Source organism: Diuraphis noxia, unplaced genomic scaffold, assembly GCF_037042655.1.
Source record: "Diuraphis noxia isolate RWA-SAM2 unplaced genomic scaffold, SU_Dnox_SAM2 contig0003, whole genome shotgun sequence".
Lineage (NCBI taxonomy): Eukaryota > Metazoa > Arthropoda > Insecta > Hemiptera > Aphididae > Diuraphis > Diuraphis noxia.
Genome location: NW_028301713.1, coordinates 61,714,312 through 61,738,496, shown reverse-complemented (window position 1 = coordinate 61,738,496; position 24,185 = coordinate 61,714,312). Strand labels below are relative to the sequence as shown.

Genomic DNA, 24,185 nt, shown 5'->3' with positions numbered 1-24,185 from the left:
CGGCAGTTTTCGGGCATTAATGGTCGTATATGCGAGTTTCTCCGTTTTTGGTACGGAAATTAATTTATTGCCGATACGCCGGGACCGAAGTGGGCTATCGAGAAATGACCGCGTAGTGCCGAGTTAGCTGGTATAGGTGTTTTCGTCCGTGCGCGCGTGCCATCAGCTACACGGGATATACGTCGACGTGCGACCGACGAGTACGCGCCGCGTTACCGCCGCCGCCGCCGCCACCGCAGCCGCAGCCGTAGCCGTCGCAGACCGCAGTAATAATAATAACAACAATAACAATAACAATAATAGTAATAGCAGCGACGACGACGGCGACTTAAATACGTTTTACGATCATAATGATGGTGGTCGCACCGTCGAGTTACCATCTCGACGCCGCCGAGAAGTCATTTGTCGCGCGCAACACCAACACGTCCCATCGCCGCAGTCGTTCACGTTATTAGCCCCAGCGTACGGTTTATGTATGTTTCAGCCACAGTCGAAAGGTACGTTTATCCGCTAGGCAATGGGCATTAGGCGCCAGTCTAGTCGCACGCGCGATGGTGGCCTGGAGCATTCCGCCAAATACTCCTAGCGATATAGTTTTTACCACGTTTTAGGTAGAAAAAGTTGGTAGGTATACGTCGTGTTGTTTTTCTTCGTTCGTCGAAAATCGTGTCCGGTAGCCCCCCGGAAAACCGCGTTCGTAGTCTATTGGGGGGGACGGGCGCGGGGGAACCCGCCATGTTGATGTCGGCGTAAGCGCCAAAACCGTAAAATAACGCTAACGGTGTATTGGCGGCTCACACACACACACACACACACGCGCGCGCGTCATATACGTTACATACTCGTTGAAGCGCGCGCGTACACACATACACAGACTCACGTCTTACACGCACACATACACATTCACAAGCGCGCCAACACGCGCACGCACACACAAACGGCGCGCACCACGTACATGTCGCGGCCGCCGTCCAGTTACTGGTCGCGGCGGTTATTAATAAATAACAAAACAAATAATAGTAATAATAATAATATAAAACACTGTAATATTATTTTTATAATATTATATTTAAATATATTTAAAATTTCATATTAATTTTTCTTAACGGACACACATGGGTGTAAGCGTTGCGTACGCTAGTGTGCTGTTCGCGTTGCCGTAGCGTCGTTTCAGTGTTCTCTGATTAATTTTCGCGCCCGAGTTCGGTGCGCACTCGTTCACATCGAATCAATGCTCTGACTCGCCGCCACCGTCGTCGCAGCCGCCGCACCAGCAACGCCGCCGACGCGCCGTTACATTTTACCCATCAAACAGGTAGCCCCCCGTGTTAGGTCTTGACCCCGTCGTGCGTTGTATTAGGGAACCGTAGTACCGCAACAATGTTCCGTGCCCCCAATGGGTCCTTCGTGCCGAGAGCAGCGTCTTTCGTGTCGTAGACGACGGTTGCCTCAGTTTTCGTTTCCCCCCTACTGGATTTTTTTCCAATTATCGACTCTTCTTGTTGATATTTTCTTGGTTTTTCCTCTCTCAGGCCTGTATAACATGATCATCGACCCATCTCGTATCTTTGTAGACATGGTTAGTGTCAACATGTCTGGGCACTGATTTTTTCTTTGGTAACATTGACTGTTCATCACATTCTATGTAAGTAGTTCTCATCTTAGTTTACCAACATCTCTTAAAACTAGTATATTATCGGAAATTTTATCCATTTTGTTTGTCCTCTTCTAATTAATATTCATTTCATTGTAATTTATGCATTTAATCAATGTACATGTCATAATAATAATATGTTTTATCTTGTGTATGACAATCAATTTTGTTTTGTAATTTTTAAAAGCCTTTAATTTTCATTTTAATCTTGAGGTTATACTTATCTTAAAAGGAAATCTAATGGTTACAATTAAAAGTAGTTTTATTATTAATTTTTTTCATATAATAACTTAATAAGTATATAATATATTGAATGCAATGCTTTTGATTTGATTTTCACTCTACGAGATAATGTTGTGTAAGACTGGATGGTATTCAGATGTAGGTATACCTTATTAAAATAGTTTTACAAAAGCATTGGTTCAATCGAAGATGTTTGGTACTTGGCTTAGAAGAATAATGTGACATAATTTAGGAATAAATAAAAATATTCTGTTTTATGAATTCAGAAAAAGTATAATATTTTACGTTTGCTAGTTTTCTAAGTTTTTTGAAATTCTATATTCTATTTCGGTAATTAACATTTTATATTTGTGTAGTTACCATACTTGTTTATATTTTGATAGATACCAAGTATATTTCAACTAAATATATGTGTTTTAACACCAAAGTAATAAATATTAAAACTAGTATAAGCATAATGTGAAATATTGTTCTATCTATCAAGTATTTTTAGATCAAGTGATCTGATAATGAATAAAAGCCAATGTCCTAATTATATATATAAATGTATATATATATATGATTCAACTGTATTGCCTAAATTTGAACATGTATTATACTATTATTTGAATAATTTTGTTTTTGTTTTAAGTATAAGCTATTAAAATATACTTATATATTAAAGAATTCAAATGTAAATTATATATTAATGATGTTTAAATAATGTTTAATTAATAAAATTGTATATTATTTCAGTGGGTTCAATATGCAGCAGGTGCCAGTTTCGACTCAAAATAGTGGTGTGCCGGCAGTGAGTATTCTTACCTTAAACTTACAAATTTACCATTGTAACTAAATATAGGTACAATTGAATTACTTATTTGTGATTCAATTGAGTATAATACTTAAAAAAACATATTTCTTTTTAAATATTAAGTTAAATGCCATTTGTAGTTATAAATGTAAATTTGCAACAAGAATTATTTTCTTATGGTCAGCATTAGAAATAGTAATTTTATGAAATCAATAAATGGTTATGATCTGTAGGTAATTTATTTAAATATTTAATTGATATATTTTATGCAGTCTTAAAATTGAAACTTCTGCATAAAAAAAAAAAAATTATTCATAAATATTTATATTTATCCAGTAAAAATAATCAAAATTTACCAAGGAATTCAGTTGGTTTTTTCATACCATTAAATTAAGTGTTAACTAAAAAATTTGGAGAAACTTTAAATGTTATAAATTGTTAAAAAATAATATTGTATTCTGTGTCGCATGTGCGACTGGTAACTCCGTTTAATGTGAGACTTTCTGTAACCAGTATCACAAATTTATTTGGCATGTTATACCTATGTCTAGGAATGTGGTTTTTGTATGTAGACATTACATTAAATATAAGGTTGGTAGCAGCTCTCGGGCCGAGTCCCTAACCTTACATACATTTGGCACGGACTCTTCATACATACATTTTACCCCGCATTTTACTTTTATGCTTATAATGTTTATAATACATGTTTTATGCAGGTAAATAAAATTGCTTATTTATTTAATTTTACTGTTAAATTATAGGATACTTCAAATGCAAAGTCTGATGGTGGAGAGGTTCCACCACCACGGATTGAGCCATATATTGAACCGGTGAATGGTGTTGTTCAACCACCCGTAGTACCTCCACCAAATCGACCTGGCCGACTCACCAATAAACTAAACTTCCTTCTAAAAACTGTAATGAAGGCTCTTTGGAAACATCAGCATGCGTGGCCATTCCATCAGCCGGTGGACGCCAGCAAACTCAATTTACCCGTAATTTTTATTTTTTATTATTATCTATAATATTATGGTATAGTGTTTCACTATTCTGAAACCATTTATTGTTTCTGATTTTCAAACATTATTCATAATAGAAAATTGAATTCAAAGAAATCAATTTTTTGTTGTTAGCTTTAATATTACTTACTTACAATCTACCTATTGCTTATTAAACTTAGGTACCTAATGATATTTTCCAGGAAACACATTTTTTATTTATTAGTTTTTATGTAAAAGTATTACAATTTTATATTAATAATAACTCGATTAAAATTTTATTTTAAGACAATTCAGTGTTTTATTAAAGGTAACTACGCATAACTGGGTTTAGTGAATTAATTGGCCATGTTATATGGTTTGTAAGGTGGTAACCTAATCTACGGGTTTGACATCCTCTTTAATAATAGTTGAATTCATATAAAATAGACAGTAGGGCCTACATCTGAGTCTCAAAATTTATAAACATAATAGCCAATAGGCTTTAATGTTATGATATATTTAAAAATTGTTTTCTTATACCTACCCATATATTTTTAAGATCAAATATTTGTATAGTTCCTTAATAAATTATTTTGTTTATATTTTATTTAAGTATTGTTACCTATAATTGCATTATTTATTTTTGCAGGACTACCATAAAGTAATAAAAACGCCAATGGATTTGGGTACTGTAAAAAAGCGTTTAGAAAATAATTACTATTGGTGTGCTGATGAATGTATACAAGACATTAATGCAATGTTCTCCAATTGTTATACATACAATAAACCTGGTGAAGATGTAGTGCTCATGGCTCAAACGTTGGAAAAAATATTTCTTGCCAAGGTAAGGTTAATCTTATTACTACGATCATTTTAATAAATTAATAAATGCTTATAATTTATTTTTAAAGATGGGACAAATGGTAAAAGAAGAAACTGTATTGCCCCAACATAAGCCGGCTGTGAAAAATCATTCTATTCAAAAACCTCCTACTCAGAACCAACCAATTGCCGTACCTCCTGGTTCAACTGCTATGGGCACCACTCCTCATTCCCAACATAATTCTCTACCCCCTCAAGTATGTTAAGCAAAAAGTATTCAGCTGTGAATCTTAAATTATCTATTTTAATGAAAATAAAAAATGTACTTAATAATAATGTCTTACTTATATTGGTTAACTAGTTTTATAAAATTATTTTGTGAATGTTTTACATTTATAAATTTAAATATTAAACAACCATTAAGATAATTATTTAAAAAATAAAATAATTCACAAACTATTCAAAAAATGTAAAACTCAACTTTCTTTTGAATAATAAAAATAGATTAATACATTTCCTTAAGCTTAATTCAATCATATAGTTTATGTGTGACTTTAAATTTATATTATATGCTAAACAATAAAAATATTAAAAAGACTAAATACTCTGTATGTCTTGTCTCCGTTTAACAAATGTACAATATACCAAAAACTGTTTTACATAGGATAGAACCACTCAAGCTGTCCAAATTGATATACAATATAGCTGAAAACATTATCTGTGAAATATCGTTTTTATTTTTTTTAATATCACTTACATGTAAAATGTTTTTATTTCAAAATCCATTTTTTTTGTGGTTCTGATATCGAAATAATAAAAACAATACTACAGCCATATTTCTTCATTTTATGTATTGTAAATTTCTTTGTTAATCTGTAGTGTTCTTGGTTCTTTCCCACGCAAAACAGATCTTGGTAAGCTTACCATTTGTTAGGCAAAGACAACACTTGTAAGTATAGCGTGCTCATAGTACAGTAGGTCTTATCTTAGCACAATATTAAAATATTATGTCATATTATTTTTGATTTCAAGATTTTAGCTCCAACAACAAGTGATTATGTTGCACAACCAGTAAACATACCTCAAGGAGCAGCAAATTCACTAACTGGTGGAAAACTAAAAAAAGGAGTTAAAAGAAAAGCAGATCCTAGTCCCATCAATTCAATTGACTCCACTGTTTATTCTGGCCCAATGGCCACACCAACAACCCCTGTACAACCTTTACAATCATCTATTCGTAGAGAATCTGGTCGACAAATAAAAAAACCAAGAGTACCAGATGAAGGAATTCTATACTCTCAAAACACGACTTTACCTACTGGAGGATCCGGCTCAATACCAGTAATTTTATTTGTTATTTAATGAAATCCCAAAGCATTAAGATTATAAATGTATTATAATTACCTTAGGACGGAAAAACCAAAGAAAAATTGACTGAGGCATTGAAGGGTTGTACTGAAGTGCTTAAAGAATTGTTTACCAAAAAACATGCGGTAATGCCATAGGCTTGTTACAAAAGGGATTTTAAAGAATACCTGATTGATGTCTAATCTGGTTTTATAGGCTTATGCATGGCCGTTCTACAAGCCTGTCGATGCTGCTTGGTTGGGCTTGCATGATTATCATGACATAATTAAGAAGCCTATGGACCTGGGAACAGTAAAGGTAATAAAACTTTGAAACATTCAGGTAAATATTGACTTAAATATCATATAACATTTTCCATGATTTCAGACCAAATTAGACAACAGAGAATATAAAAATTCCAAAGATTTTGCAGCTGATGTAAATTTAATATTTTCCAATTGTTATAAATACAATCCTAAAGATCACGATGTAGTAGCAATGGCAAAGAAACTACAAGCTGTATTTGAAGCTAAGTAAGCATCCTTTAAAATATTCTAATAGCTTAAAATAATTATATGGTAGTTAAATTATATGTAACAATTTTTTTTCTATTTTAAAGAATGGCAAAAGTACCACCAGACCCACCTTTAATAGAAATGAAAATGGAACCGGAAGATGAAAGTAGTTCAGAAGGAAGTTCTGGTTCATTTAGTGATTCTGACGATTCTGAAGATCTAGAAAATTCAAGAAAAATTCAAGAATTCCAAGAAAAAGTAAAGTTAAATTAAATTTGTACAGTTCTTAATTAATTTATATTTGATATAGCAATACAATGGTTATTCAAATATTCATTTCAATAATGATTTTTGGCTACTGCCAATGTTATTTATTATAAATATAATTTTTTTTTAAGCAAAACTTCTGTTAAAGTTTTTATTACTTTTATATTAATGCATGCATATTATCTTTATTAAACAATTTTATTATTTTGTGTTTTTGTCAAGTAGGTAGTAGTAAATCAGTACTGAATCACTAGAGTTAATTTATGATCATACTTATAAACTTACCATATTTTATTTTATTTTGATAAAGTTTATTTTCTTTTTTAAATGAAATTGATAATAAAAAATTAGCACTTACAAAAATAGACATTTTTATAAATTTGCATTACTCTTTTCAGAAGAATCTATTAAAAAAACACTTCATTTTTAGGGTATGTAACTCAGTTAAATGATAATTTATAATAGTAATAAAAATATTTTTCTGTATTATCTGTTTAAAGTTCAATTAAAAATATATATATGCAAACTAATGATAATAGATTTTGCCTGACACTGTTATTATTAATTATTCAAACTGATTTCAGGAATTTTTAAATGAAATTTTAAACCTTATTCATTTTAGCTGTTAACAAAAAATGTTCAATATACATAATCATTTATCACAAAAAAAAAAAATTGTATAGATCTTGACTATTATGATAAAAAATAGTTAAAACATTAGTTTTCTCAATTCTACAATATTGATGATATTCATGGTCTAGCATTTAGTATATTACTATATTTATATATTATGATGAAATATTTTCATGTGCGTCATTTGATACACCATTTTTACTAAGTTCAACTAGGCATGTTCTATGTTGGTTGGATTTGGTTGATGGTTATTTATAATGATAGAATATTTATATTCTGAATAATTGCTCACTAGTAATAAATGGTTATTTCATTTGTGATTTATAAGTACAAAAAAAAAAAATTGATTTGATTTTGAAATATAATATACTAAATAAATGTTTTTAGTTTAAAAATAAGAACTGTTTTCATGATGATATTCATATTCATGTGCGTCATTTGATTTACCTTAGATATATTCAACTAAACATGTTTTATGTTGATTGATTATATTTTTGGCATCACAAAATGATATGAACTTAAAAGTCTGATTTTAAAAACATTCATTTTTTTCTGTTCTGCTATTGCATTAACTATAAAATGATGATATTCATGTGCGTCATTTGATTAGCTATTGAGTAGTTCAATGCATGTTTTATGTTAACTGAGCTTATTCATAGATATTTATTATGATATAAATGAAAAATTCTGACATTGTCTCTTGGCACACTAAAATTACTTATAATTAATATGGGTTTGAAAAGTAAAAATTTTTAATGTATCACTGTCTCAATCCTTTTTTTTTAGACATACAAACATTTTATATACCATTTGTTATGTTAACTATCCATGTTTTGTGTTTTTAATTAATTTCTGGTTATTTACTATGATATTATATTTAGATACTGATATTGAAAAATAATTATTAATTAGTAATAGAATAAAATACTGTATAAGTTTGAATAGTTAATTTTGTAATTCAATATTATTTTAGTTAAATGCTCTACAAGATCAGATGAAAAGGTTAGTTGAAGAAAGTGCTAGAAAGAAAAAACAAAAAAAAAATAGTTTGAATAATTCAAAAAAGAAGAAACATTCTACCAATGACAAATTGACTTCATCCGCATCAAAACCTCCATTAGCTGTAGCTCTCAATAGTGCGCCAATGAATATTATGGCAAATTCTACTATTAACAATGATATTAAAATGTTACCAATTGAGCCGTCTATGAATGCTAAATCAGCAGCTCAGCAGCTACGCCATCCTATGACAAATGCTTCAGCTGGTCAAACAACTAAAGGAGCTAAAGGTAAAGGTGCTGGAACTAGAGGTCCTGCTAAAGTGCCAGCACAACCAAAGCGTCCTAGAGTTAATTCTAGAGCAAATAATCCGAAAAAAAAGAATTCTGTAAGTGCCCCAGCTTTTGACTCTGAAGATGAAGATAATGCAAAGCCTATGTCTTATGATGAAAAACGTCAGTTGAGCTTAGATATAAACAAGTTACCAGGTATTTATTTAAGTTAAATGTACTTGTTTCTCTTAATATCTTATATAATAATCTGTTTTATAGGAGATAAACTTGGTCGAGTAGTACATATAATTCAGTCACGTGAGCCGTCACTTAGAGACTCTAATCCAGATGAAATCGAGATTGATTTTGAGACCCTTAAGCCATCAACGTTACGGGAACTTGAGTCTTATGTGGCTTCATGTCTGAGGAAAAAACCACGTAAGATCACCAGTAAGTTTTGGTTTTGGCCTGGTTCTTCTTTTATCTTTACTTGTTTGCCTTTAAAATGTTTTTATGGGATTTATTTATTTTTTACTTATTATTCTGTGTACATAATGTGATACAAATATAATATATTCTATAACCTATGCTAATTTAAGTCTGGCAGCTAAATTAAGACTAACCTGATTTATTATGGTTCTTTGTTTTATCAATGTTTTACATTTACAGATAAAAAAGTTTCTGGGAAACCTAAAGAAGAACTTGGAGAAAAAAAACACGAGATTGACAAACGATTAGATGTTAGCGGGCAACTGTCCACTAAAAAAGGCAAGAAAGGTAATTTATTTGAGCCTCTTGATATTTTAAATCTAAAAGTTATTTGTGTGTATGTATTAATTAATTTTGGTGGTTCATGGCATACTAGCTAATTTTAAATTACTGTTACAATTATATCAAATTTTCCACTAGAACTGGAAGAAGAACTATTTTGTAACACATTTTTTTTTTTTTTTTCCATTTGAACCGACAGCAGGGGAGGATCTGTGTGAACATTACTACTCCCCTGCTGCCATCGTTTATTAATGTTTAATTAAATGCTAATACCTATACATACATACATAATTATGATGCTTCGCCTTAAAAATAAAATATTAATACAATAAATACAATACAATACAATACATTGTAACACATTTATTTATGTGCATCATTGAATTTATTATATAAATTTATTTTTATGAAATTTGTTCCTAATTTTACAGATGCTAAAGCTACTGAAATTAGTGGTCCATCTCGGTTATCTGCATCTAGTTCTAGTAGTTCCGATTCTGATTCAAGTTCATCCAGTTATTCAACATCGTCTAGTGATTCAAGTGATTCTGAACATGGTGAGTGATTTTATTATTGTTAAATAATACTTAAAGTTTAAGTGTTGAAACATTTGCTACTGAGAGATTCATTATCATTTTTAAATAGGTGTTTAAATCATATTGATAACAAGGATTTGATAATTCAAATAGTGTCGCTATTCTCTGTTGCTTAAATTTACTTCAGTATTTGATAGCTTTATGTTGAGCACACTTTATGTTTGATTTGTCCTTATACAATTTTTATTATATATTATTATTATCTGATGTTAGAATTTTTTTGTAAATTATTTTGAACGATTATGTGTTGTAATATGTTAATCATTTATGATATGTATCTATCATATCTATTATACTATCAAAGGTTTTTTTTGTAAACCAATCAGTACTAAAATATTTCTTGAAAGTTATAATTGTCTTACATACAATGTGTGGCATTAGGGTGTATTCTGTGGACAAGTTGTATCAAATGTTACAATTTTAGATGGGAAACAAATAGTTTAAAGAAAATGTGTTGAATAATTAAATGTTATAATTTTTTATTATTTTCGTGACTCAGTTAATTAATATAATAATTAAAACATAGTTTGTGTTATTAAGATAATTTACTTATCTATATTCTATTAATATTAAGAAAGATATTGTTAGATGTCTTATGCACATGTGAATGACAATAGAGTGTAGAATTTGAATTTATATAATGTTTGTGGTACATTCTGGTAGTGTAATTGATTAGAAGTTTATAATATGCAATTCTTAACTTTACCACTGGTTGTTTAAATATAAATTACTTATACCTAATACTTAACTAATTTACTGGCCCTTAATCATAACCATAAGATTAACTAATTACTCTTTTTTAAATTATTTAACTAGATAATCTATATAATTCTTAACTGCTATATATATATTTATATAATAAAAAAAAGCTAATATAGTGGTGGCTACTTAATGTGCTGTATTTGAGAACAATAACATTAAGCAATAGCTAACTAAGTGATTTTTCATCTAAATATTAAATATTACATAGGATAGATATTTTAGTTATTGGGTGAAGTAATAATTATTTTTTCTGTGAACTCTTTTTATTATAAACCCTGAAAGTTTTACAGAATTTATTTATGGATCAGATATTTTATGTATAAATTGTTTTGTTGATTCTTTTGTATCTTTCTTGTATTGAGTGTTGCAAATGGCATAGAGTATATATCTTAAAACCTTTAGTCAAAATATCCTGAAACAATATATTTTATTTTGATTTTATTAAAATCTTTAATTACAATTAGGGCTCGGAAGTTGATGCATTTTGCATTTTTTTTTTTGGAACTTTTTAGACGATGCTCTACTGGCTACAAACCTGTTTCATAAGTATGTGAATCTGAATAACTAATTTTTATTTTGCATTTTTTGATGTTTATTACTTTTTAGTCATTTTTTGAAATTTTTAGGTCATTTTCCTAAATTTTTAGTCATTTTTACTGATTTCACACTAATTCATTTCTTATCATTTCTTGTCGACCACTATAACTAAAAACTTGGAAATTACTACAGGCTAAGATTAGTACCTATTCAATTTCATCTCGACGATTACATTTGTCGTTGTCAAAAATTTCAAAAATTTTAAATGGTGAAGAAGCTTCAAGTGAGTGTTTTCCGGATGATTTCAGTGCTGATGATTTGGTACATTTCAGATTTGCCCCAATCACTTAAGTGGACGTAGAGAGAAGTTTTTTTCCAGTCATAAATATTTATTAACAGATAATCGTCGTTCATTTACTTTTGGTAACATAAAATACGCTCTAATTGTACAATGCAATGATTTTAATTTTTAAATAATTTGTAAGCTTTGATTTATTTGTAAAACAAATATTTTTATTTTTTTATCATCCTATTTTAATGAAATTTTTGTCATTTTTATGTCATATTTTGAATTTTATAGTAAAATAGAGTAAAATATTTTAAAAAAATTTATTTTTATTAATATAAAACTAATATTTGTCATTTTTTAGGTCATTTGTTTAGGACATTTTTTGCCATTTTTATGTTATATTTACATTTTTTAGGGCATTTTTTTATTGTTTTTAAGGTCATCAACTTCTGGGCCCTAATTATAATAAATTTGATAAATTTTCTTTGTTAAACATATAGGTATCAAAGAGAGCTACAGTTTATATAGTTATTAAATGTAAATATTATACAATTTTTCACATATTTATAATTAAATTATTATATTAGGGTTGTTATTATTATAAATAATTTATCATAATTCAAATGTTAGTAACATTATGATTAAAAAACCTAATTTATTAATCTTATTCAAACTCTTAAAATATCTCATCTTTGGTACTTGCATTGATCTTATAATATTCAACCGCTTTCAATGTAAAACAATAGGATAGCTTTTCTGTATATTATAAAATGGTACTTGTAAAATAAGAAAGGCATTTAAATTTATTGTTCTCTCTAGAGGGATATTCATAGACATTTCTATTATAAAAATATTTCAAAGGTATTTTGACTGGTTACCACTATTTAGCACGGTCAGTAATGCATTTCACTGCTTGTAATAGGTGAAGGCAGCCTCATTTCAAAGAATAATGGTTTATAAAGTTATAAAAATGTATAATTCAATTAATATTATTAAATCACTGAATTTTTATTTTAAGTAATCTATATATATAAAAATGGAGACAAAAAATTCGAAATTGCATCAGTTGAGAACGGCTGGGCCGTTTTGGCTCAAATTTTTTTTAAATGACAGAGAATGTCGGGGAGTTGGTTTTATAGCATAAATTATGGACCTAACTCCTGTGAGTTAGAGATTTAGAGACAAAAACTGAGTTACACCGGTGGTGCCCTCTAGCAGATAAAAATATAATATAAATAATAATACAAATATCGATAATAGCAGGGCTTGAAATCGATTAATATCGATAAAAATCGAAAAAAAAAATATATTTTTATATTCTGATATAGTTATATTAATTTCAAATCTGACTTTTTAAAGTTTGTTCTGAGTTGAATATAATATTTGAGAATTTTAGTTTGGTTAAGGTTAGGTTGGAATAAAAATGTAGTATTGGTCTGGTTCTGATTGGTTTAATTAATTTTAGGAATAACTTTGGGTTTGGTTCAACCTTAAAAGTATAACATATTGCAATTTAACATATTATTAAGGGAGCGTGTTTTAAGAACCAATAAATCGTATTAAAAATATTTATTGCAATATTTAAACTTGTTTTTTTCTAAAGACAAATGTCTAATTTGCAATATACCTATTTATAGTTTATACAGAATTAACCTATCATGGTAACAAAAATAGACTAATTTATAATAGTATTTAAATGTGTTGTAGACGTATTACATGCCAACTGCCTAGTCAGTCTTGTTATCAAATATAACATAATTCATGAACTAACTCATGTTAATATTTAAAGTAGTGACCACTGTATTTTATGATTTAAACAATTATAGATCATTTTAATTTTGGAACCTCCATAATGTATCTTATTGTATTTTGTTGCATTAAATAGGAATATATGTTTGAATATTTAATAACTATGATAAAAAAAATAAGAAATTTTCTGAGTTCTGTTAATGAATTGTCTCCTTTTCATGTGATCCATGTTTTTGTACTTATCATATGTCATCCTTTTTACTTATTGTTTTTATTTTGTAAACAGATGAAATATATTTTACAATTACATAAAAAAATCTATGATGAAGTAAACTTAAAATGCTACACTTATCAAGTAAATAGCAATTCATTTTCTACTTATTGCACCAATATTTTTGGAATACCGTATATAACATTATACATTTTTTTGGATTTGTATGAATTATAAAACTGATTTTTTTCTAAATTTTCAAAATATAATTTTAGTTATTGTCTTTGTAGGTGTAAAATCATTTTATTTCTTAATTAAAACTGAAATACTTATGTATATATTTTATATTATGGCTGCTATTAGTTCTATTTTTCTCGTCTTTCGATTAAGGGAAAATGTTTAAAATTAATGTCTGATCATGAATTGTCTATAAAATGTTAAAAATATAATTTATGTTTTTTGATTGTTCAATCCCTGAATTTATTAAGAACTTCAATTTGACAATAATTTTTTTGACTTGTTTCACATTATTGTCATTATTTTTTAAATGCATTTTTAATATTATTTCTATGTTGTGAACTATTTAAGATTCATCAGTGGTTACAGTGGCGTGGCGTACATATAAGCAGTGTAGTAGGTATTACTTACAATTTCAGTTGTAAATCGTTTTAGGTATAATTTTAAAATTCTATGATTAAATTCTAATTTTGATAAAATAAAATAATAAAATAATTTATTATTGTTATTGTTGGAAATCTATAAACAACATTGGTGGTTTTCGGCCACCGGTTGATGAAAAACCGATAATCACTTATTCACTAATTTGAAATCAAATTCAATTATTTAAATATTAATATTTTAAATTATTGCGTCTTGAGTGATAATGATAATGGTATAACAAATAATAATGTTACCATATGTGAGTGTGATAAAAAAAAAAGTTGTTATGTAATATAGTTTTACAATTTTTGTAAAGTAAAAACCATAAAATAAATTGCCAGCTTTATAGGGATAGTAAAAATAAATTATAGGTATAGATGGGTACAATTTATTGTGACTGCTTACACCACTGATAATTCCACACCACGCCACTGAGTAACCGCTAATATAAACTGCTTAATTTGTTCTTTTTTTAGTACGTGTATGATATTTTATATTAGTGAAAATTATAGTCATATTAATTTGTCTGATTCTCTATCTAACATAGTACTTTGTTCATTTAAAATTATGAACTTGATACTTTTAAAATTTTAAAATTATAAACATAATTATACATTTAAATATAAATTTTATTTATTTATTGTAATACTTAAATATTTAATTTTTTATAATATTTAAAACTGTTTTAGTAAATTAAAATTTAGTAGATATAAATCTCCTCAGAGTGTTCATGATTAGTAAGTATCTGTTACTTTTCTCATATTTTTCAAAAGGAAATTGGAGTGCTTAAGTTTTATATTGTATTTAAGTTCGATTTTTTTACTCTGAGTGAGTAAATGGGCGTTTTAATATTTTTAAGTTATGTGTAAACTCTTTACTCTATGTAATTGATATTAAGATATATCCTTAAAAATATTGATTTATTAATTTTTTTTTTTTGAGATAATTACAAATAAAACTAAAGAAAGTAAAAAATATCTGTTTAACAAAGTTAATGTTTTGCTAAGATAGTAACTTAATTTCTAGATAATATTTAAATGTTGTAATTTATATACTACAACCCTCACTCCTATATCTCACTTTTATATCCTGCTTTTTATGTGTAATCAATGATTTTTAATATAGAAAGAAAGTACAAGTGTATATTTTGTCTAATATTTTTTATCTAGAAATTATTGTTCAATGCTCACATAAGTTGTCAAGTATTAATGATCATTAAGTAAATAATTGTTCTTTAATTTGTACTGAGTATTGTTAGTATGTGATATTTGGTTATTGTTCTCAAAACGAACCATAGTGATGTGTTTTTAAAATTTTAAGTAGATTCAATTTTTCAAAATCAACAATTTTTGTTTGTCTCTTGTAGGTGATGCAATAACCGATAAAGGGTTGAAAAAACCAGAAGGCTAGATTTTTGGAGATCTATTTTAAATTAAAATATTTCAGGGATTAGGCTAGAGTGCAGAACATGTGAGCATTTGTTTTTAAGTTAATAATGGTGAATTTTTTATCATATTTTAAGTAACATGTCAGTTTTTTTAGTACCCCTTATTGATTGCAAACAATGCACATTCTCGATGGTTTTAATTTACTTATGACAATTGTAATTTTTTTATTGTTTGCACTCTTAGCCTTCGTCCCGAACTCATAAAGACAGTTAACTATCAACTTTTATATATTTTCAAGACAATTATTTTGTAAGTTGAATTTAATGAGAACCCGTCCATATGTTATTCTTTTGTACTTTTTTTTAAAATTATTTTTTATTGTATTTACGATGCCATATTAGATTTATAATTTTAAGTAACACATTACTTAACTCTCTTACGCTTAACTACCTTAATGTGTTCAAAACTGACTAAATTTTTATCTTTTTTATTTTGTATAAAAAAAATTGACATGAAAAATAATCGTGTACACTTGTAACATATTAATTTTGTATACTTGGATAATATACAAATCAAACATAATAAAATGTATATATATTTTTTAATTTTTTTGTTAATTTATAATTTTTGCTCACATTTGCACTCTGGTTTATTATCTTATAATGATAAACAAATAATTGGGCAATAAATATATTTTAAGTTTTTATTAGGGTAATCATATTTATTTATTATTTTAAAATTTGACTGTTTATCCAGTTTAATATTATTACAATCTTTATAACCTTATTATGGTTCATAGTATAAATAAATAAATATATATATACATATGTAACATGTATATTATATGTTGTTACTTGTTTATTTTGATGTTTGTATGTGTTACAAAAGTTTTAGTAAAAAGAAGTATAAGTAGATAGTAATTTTAGAAATTATTTTCTTCAATTAAACATGATATTAAAATTTAAAAATGGTTTGCAAGTTAACACTAATGAAAAGTGTTTTGAATGATTTAAATTATTACCCACTTGAACATATAATGTCGATTAGTCAATTATTAATAGTGAATTATATTTTTTATGAATATTGACGAATTAAAACTATGTTGGCAACATTTTATACTATAAAAAGTTTGATAGTTTTATAAAAACATTATTACAATAAAATCAATGTTATATTTATTAAATTAATGGATTTTTTTCTCTATAAATGTTACCTATTAATATTTCTAAACTTCGTGATATCTGTATAAATATTTTTAATTACTTACAAATGTTATTTTCATTCAATTACTATAAAATGGAGTAACTTTGATCTTGTGGTATACTTTGATATACTTATATTTTTATCCATCAGAGTACCATGATAATTTTATGTTTTTTTCATAAAATGGAATAACTTTTATACCATTTTATAAAGATTGGTATCTCTGAAGATGACATCAGAAATTTTAAAAATATAACGTTAAAAAATTAAGCTTAGTACCTAGCTGTAACTAAGATTTAATTTTTGAGAGTTTTCCATTAGTTAAAAGTAAAATCATTATAAAACAGTAAATAGTCTTCAAAGTTATTCCATTTTATGGTATATAATATATTATGTTTATATTACATGTTATGCAGATATGTTTAATTAATGTACAAAGTCACTAAAATATGTTACAACAGCTTAAATGACCTAAAAAGTTACTAAAATAGTTTAAACCATAGTGAATTTAACTCTTAAATGTAATCTTTTATGAAATCTTATTTGTCATCTAAAGATTTTCAATTAAAATATCCAATTTAAGTAATTATTTATTTATTTAATTTTTATATTATTTATTTCTTAGGCGTGTAAAGGTCCTCCAAGTTTTAGAATCTATTTTGTTGTTATTTGCGTCTAAATTTCTAATAACATTTCTAATAGAACATAATATTTGTAAAAAAAAAAAAAATAATAATAAAAAAAAAAAAATACCAAGTATTTTAATTTTTTAAGGTGGCAACAAGCAAAAAAAGAAGAAACGTTTGTCCGACGACGTGTCGATAAACGTGAGTATGATTCTTTTCTCTTTTGTTTGTGCCATTTATTTTGTTTCTTCAACTGTCGGTTTTTGGTCTGTTATAGAAATCGGCTGAAGGCCAAAAATCGACAAATTCTTTGAAACAAACAGGTCCAAATTCAACATCTGTCAATTCGATCAACAAACCAGTTGTTAACGCTCAACAGAGTTAGTATTTCAATTTTATGGAATAGTTTATATTCTTTTTTAATTTTGAAATTATTATTTCTTTTTGGATTTTGGTTGCACTATTTACTGAGTTTCTATTTTATTTTTGCATATAATTTTAGATTTTTATGTTTAATATTGCACGTGTCTATGTTCCACTTGATTATGACTTCAGTTTTGGTTTATTTTATTAACAACCACATTTTTCATACATATTTTGGAAAAAAATTTCTTACCATCTAATATTTATACATAAATAATGCAAGATATACTATATTTTGTTTTTACCTACTATTATAATAAAACATCATCACTTAATAGTATGTATATGTTCTAGTATCTAATGTAGATACTTTGTCTTTGCTAAGTTTATTTGTTAACAGTTCTAATTTGCACGATCTATCTAGTTATTTAATTAACTACTTTTCAAATAAATAATTATCTTCAGTCTTTTGGTTTTAATTTTTTTTATGCATGTTTTTTAGTAGTGTACTTAATAGTTATAGTTTAAAAATAATAAATCATAAATATTATCATTGTTTACAGTGTTTACACTGTATTGTGATACAATTTAAATTGATTAGTTAATAACCTATTATTTTTAATTATTTTGATCATAATTTATAAATGAAGTGTATTTGTTTTATTTTGTTTTTATCAAGGCGATAAGTTTAAAAATGTATTTGAATTGTTATTCTTGAATAACCAATAGCTAATTAATTGTATTGCCATATTGTGGACATTTATAAATATTTATGTACATAAATTATACACTGCTTTATATCTTGCATGAATTATTTTTTCAATTACATTTTGCTTTTAGTATTAAGATTGTAATTGATACTAGTTGTAAGCTTTTAATACCCTTAACTGTTGTCTCTTATTTTCAAACAGATAATAAAGTTCATAAATTAATAACTATTTAAACATTTTAGATGTTCCACCAAAAAAACCACCAGTAGTAACAAATCCAATGCCTATTAATACTTCCAAGACAAATTCAATGATTATTAATACTTCAAAGGCAAACCCTGCAATTCACTCTAAACCAACACCAGTTGTATCTACAGCTCCAAGTCTTCCTACAACAAATGGAAATATATCAAGTAATTAATTTTCTAATATGTTTTCTTATCAATTCAAATGTTGATGTTTGTTGATTTTTGTGAATAAATTTGATTATTTAAGTTAAATAATATGAAAAACTGATTATTTTAGACGGGGATTCGAATGCATCATCAATAACTCAAGATATAACATCTAATGGAGTTCTATTACAACCAACTAAGGTCGAAGTTAAAACAGAGCCTGGACTCCCAGTTAGCAGTACCTCACAACCTATAGTTTCTCTAGGGACAATGCCTAATGAGAATACAGTGCTCTCATCAATTGCTTCAGTGTTTGATCCTCTTACACCTCCTAGCAGTCAGCCAACCAATAATAATTCTTTACGTGTTCCTGACAAACAGGCTGCACATACAGTTGTGCCCACATCTAACATGCACAACTCTCTAGTTAATGACGGTAATTTTATTTAATATAATTTTTAAGTATGTGACAAATCAATTTTAATCATTCATTTCTGTAAAATATTTAATTAATAAATAAAATGTTCTTAAAGTATAATATTTCTTAAATGTATATTTTATTTTAGGACATTCAGTTCAGCATGTTGATATAGCACCAGTCATGAATTCTGTAGCTGCTGTTCATCATTCAGCTACACCACCATTAATGGTCCAACCTCCAATAGATAGTAAACCTCGCCCATCACCTATTACTCCAGTTATTCAAAATACAAATCAGGTAATTTTTAAAAATATGCTATTTCATCAAAAACAATATCCACTTACGCACTTGGGTTATACATTTAAATTATAAGTTTGTTTAATATACATAAATCACAAAAAAAAAAAAAAAAAAAACAATTATTAATTTTATAAATAATTAATAAATATTTATTTACTTATACCTCAATATCAATTTAGGTTTTTAATTAAGAACATTAGTTTTTGTGTTTAAAACCTTAATATTGTCTTTTTTATGTATTTGGATTGTGGCATGTATGTATTTAAGATATTTTGGTTTACTGTTCGAAAAAAAATAATAAGATCATTAAGATTATTTTACTATACCACAGAATATAACAATCTATTTTTATTAATAATAAATCAACTTATCAACTTAACATAATTTATTTTCGTACTATTTTTATTAAACATGAAGGTTATGGATAAATAGTAAAGTTGTTAATAATAAATTAGTGACAGTAAATTGACAGAAATATCCTGATTACATAACATATAAATAACACATTATTAACCTTAACACTATTTTGGGGTTCAGGTATTTCCACAGTTCAATTTAGATTCCTCCCCTCAGGTTCCAGCGTCATTTATGGGACCATTACGTCACCACCACCACCACCATCTACATTCTTTCCCTGTCCCATGGGATCCTAATATTGGGCCTTCTTATGACACAGCAGATGTAATTATCACATTTTTAGCTTGCTGAAATATTTTTGCCTAGTATACTGTATGGTGAATTTAGTGATAGAAATAATTTTGTTGTGTAGTAAAGTTGGCATTAATATATTTTTCACTGTAGAGAAGATTAGTTATTTATACTTTCGGTATATTTTTTGTGTACTAGCATTCGCTTTTTTTATGCTTTAAATTTTGCTTATGAGAAATATTTAATATTTTATTAATCAAAAATAAAACTGTTTAGTTAATTTTTATGCATGCATGCACAGGACTTAATTATTTAAAAGGCCATTCATTTTTATAGATAATTTATTTACTGCAAATATTATTCGTTATAGTTAGTTTGTATATTATTGTAAGTAATTCTTATTTAGCTTTTTTAATTTTAAATGTTAAACTATAGTCTGTTCAAAATAAAATCAGTACATGGTGTTGATCTGTTTTTGTCATTGTTGCCCATGCACAGTAGGTCACTTCCTGTACCAATCTCATTCTGAACAGACTAGTTATGTAGTTTTTAAAATTGATATTTTTTGAGTATAACATTTTTATTATCTCAGTAAATATTTTTTACATTTTTTATTCAATTTAATTAACAAAATAATAATATTGCATTTGTAATGAAAAACTATCTTAATTTATATATTTTGATTGTACCCCAAATTGGCTAACACTCAAAAATATATAATATTGAAGCATTTTATTAAAATCTTATTTCGCAATTTATGTTTCTAAAAAGATAATAATTCTTGATAATTATATTTTTTATGATATAAATCTGACAGAACTATTATTTCTTGAATAATATAAAATGTATTGATGTTTTTGACAACTCAACAACTGCATTAGATATTTGCTAGTATGAAATGCCCCTTCTTATATTTTTGTTTATTTTTATAACTTATAAGTTGGCCTTTTTTAATTAAAATAGCTACCTGATCAAAGAGTTGTAAATGCTGCTACTAGTGTTTGGAGTTCATTAGCTCAACAAGCTGCAACAGAAGCTAATAATCAAGTAGCTGGAGCTTCAATAAAACCATCTACAGCTGATTCCTTTCAGCAGTTTAAAAAGCAAGCAAAGGAAAATGCTAAAAAGGTATTACAAGTATTAATTTTTTTTATAACAAAAATGATAAAATATCATTTTAATATCTATAATATATGTATCATTATTTATTATTTATTATAATTTTATAGCAACGTGCATTGATTGAACAACAAGAGATGAGGCGTCATCAAAAAGAACAAGCAGAAAAAGAACGCATTCGTATTGAAAATGAAAAAAGGAGAGAAAAGGAAGAGGAAGAAGCTCTTGAAAAAGCTAGGTAAATTATTTTATTTATTTTATATTTAAATATTTATTTTTATCTTTTATATAATGTTTAGAAAAATTGTTGCTGAACAACAATCATCTCGCCTAGATGAAGTGAAAGCTTCTAGCAATACAGATGATAGTTCAAGTCCCAGTCAAGACCGTGCTGCTGAAGGACGTGAAAGGCAGAGATTACGGGAACAAGAGAGAAGACGTCGAGAAGCTGTAAGTTTTTTTATTTAAAGCCCTGAATAGGTTAAGCTATTAATTTTATTAAATTATTGAGATTTAATTTTTATTTAAATAATTATATACTTATATCTATGAATTGATTGATTTTATCAAATACATAACTCTTAAATAATTTTAAGAATTTATAGAGCTTATCACTTTGAAATTATGATCAGTTTTTCATCCGATATTCAAAAGTGTGAAGATTCCCAATTATGGTTTTAGATTAACTTTTTAATTGGAACTAATTAAATGAATACATGTATTAAAAGTTTCCCGATAAAAATTATCATTGGATCAGTTCTAAAATTAATGGCTTTTTGCCATTTAACGATAGATAAATATTTATTTATTTAATTCTACAGTAAAATTTTATTTACCCTTTTTGAAAAAGAATTTTGTAATTGAGGATTCAATTAGATTTTGAAATTTTATCTAAATTTAATTATAATAAATAAAAGATTTATTCATTTGTTATTGTATGTGTGTGTTAATGAAGTTAAATAAAATGGGATTTTTCTAATTTAGATGGTAAACCAGATTGACATGAATCGTCAGAGTGATCTTATGGCAGCATTCGAACAAACATTGGCACCTTAATAACTACGATGACTAATAAATTTATGCTGAGATAATTTATCTTCAGATCTTCTATTTGTCTGTTCATCCTATGTATTTAGAGTATGTATATCTGTGTAAATAAGAGTAAATGTGTGCCTTCCATGTAAATAATTCATTTTATGAATGAATTTCACATTTGGAATAATGTTATAGTTTTTTTTTTTTTTTTTTTTGTGAAGACAGAATTTTATTTTACTTTAATCTACATTCGTTTTCTAGATTTGACAAATTAGTAGTTTTTTTTCTCTATATTGAAACCTAAATGTGGTTAAGAAAACTGGACTTGACACATATTTATTTGTTTTATGTAAACTATATTTAACAAACAACTTGTTCGATACGCTCAAAATATGTCTTATTAGTGTTGAGAATCATATTTAAGGTAAACAGTTTAGGGATAACATTTTTGCATATTTTATTATTATTTTTGTTTTGATATACAAGTATTTGAATGCAGTGCCTGTTGGCTGATAATTTTGCTACCCAAATACTATATTTATATTTTGTCGTTCATGTATATAAAATTACATTTAAAAGTACCTAATCAAATTGTACATAAATCAACAACAATTTTGTACAAAACCTTGTATAATACTAAAAATAGTTATATGTTAAAGAAAATAATAAAAAGTAATAATAATAATAAAAATAAAATATTACAATTTGCAAAATATTTTAATATCAACTAATTTTTATTATTTCATTCATTTTTCTTTCTCCCTTTAGCAATTTAGAGTTCAGTATTATCTTAAATTTAGTTTACTAAATATAACTTTTGCATAATTTATAATAAAAAAAAATTTATATTTGTATTATATATGTAAACATAAAATATATAAACTTATAAAAATAATTTAGTTTTAATATATAATTATGCAAAGTTTTGTGTGTTAAGATTGTTAATCATAGTTAAAATAACAAAATAATCTATAACACAGGTTGTTTTATCTTTTTTTTTTATTATTGTACTCATTTATTTATTATTTTCAAGAAATATCAACTGGTCATAAGTGAACTTTTGTTAGTGTATAAAATGGCCAATTTTTATTTTTATTTTTATTTTTTAGTATATTATTAATAACTTGAAACTTAATTATAATTTGTTATGATATATGAGAATTATTATATAATACAGGTGTTTTACATTCTGCATACTATAGTGGTTGATATTTTCCACATTTTTAGTGTCACATTTTTAGCATTAAACACGCCACTGAGAAGGTATAATTTTTTTATTATTTTATACATTATTTTGAAATTGTATCTGGTGTTATGTATTCAATATACATATACATTAAGTCACACCTAGTTTACATACAAATAAAGATGTAAACAATTATTGAGATATTGTATGTAATATACTATATAATATGTGAAAAAATTACAGATTTTTTGGTTTGCTAATGTAACAACACTAACAAATACATTTAACTATTTATTTATATAACTGTTAAAGTGATTGATGTATTTAAAATATAAATTGACATTTATACATATCTAACCTAACTTTAAAAAATATATATATAGAAGGTTCTATGGCTTAACCATTCTAAGGAGCAGCCTAGCATTCATATATTTTCATTGCATACCAAATAGTCATTGAATATTCAAATTCATTTCTGCATTTAAATTAAAGAGAGGCTTTTATCATGATTATATTTTTTGTATTATAATTAAAGGAGATTATTATTTATTATTTCATTAATAATTTCATTCTGAAGTTTAAGCAAGATTTTATTTTTAAATTTATTTAAAAATGGATGTTTTAATTGTGGATTATTAATAAATTAATTTCTTTCAAATTATATGAGTTTAGAAAATTTAATATTTAATAA

The 24,185-nt window shown here is 26.6% G+C and overlaps 1 protein-coding gene across 6 annotated transcripts; it reads left to right on the top strand.

Annotated features, from left to right (window-relative positions):
• Nucleotides 1-331: 331 nt before the first annotated feature.
• LOC107163638 (bromodomain-containing protein 3-like) lies at nucleotides 332-23,772 on the top strand. Of its 6 annotated transcripts, none has more exons than XM_015511137.2 (24): nucleotides 332-497; nucleotides 2,633-2,687; nucleotides 3,452-3,685; nucleotides 4,320-4,514; nucleotides 4,582-4,749; nucleotides 5,525-5,833; nucleotides 5,902-5,985; nucleotides 6,056-6,157; nucleotides 6,227-6,372; nucleotides 6,459-6,612; nucleotides 8,228-8,741; nucleotides 8,805-8,963; nucleotides 9,195-9,302; nucleotides 9,728-9,853; nucleotides 17,466-17,518; nucleotides 17,595-17,697; nucleotides 18,633-18,803; nucleotides 18,916-19,221; nucleotides 19,352-19,503; nucleotides 20,044-20,187; nucleotides 21,118-21,282; nucleotides 21,384-21,511; nucleotides 21,573-21,723; nucleotides 22,258-23,772. In XM_015511137.2, the coding sequence occupies exons 1-24, from the start codon at nucleotides 472-474 to the stop codon at nucleotides 22,327-22,329; spliced, it is 3,825 nt and encodes a 1,274-aa protein (XP_015366623.1). In that variant the 5' UTR covers nucleotides 332-471; the 3' UTR covers nucleotides 22,330-23,772. The 6 variants fall into 6 exon arrangements, with proteins under 6 accessions (XP_015366623.1, XP_015366622.1, XP_015366627.1 ...); XM_015511136.2 differs by having other exon boundaries at nucleotides 8,805-8,975; XM_015511140.2 differs by lacking the exon at nucleotides 332-497 and adding an exon at nucleotides 1,000-1,315 and having other exon boundaries at nucleotides 8,805-8,975.
• The last annotated feature ends 413 nt before the right edge of the window (nucleotides 23,773-24,185 follow it).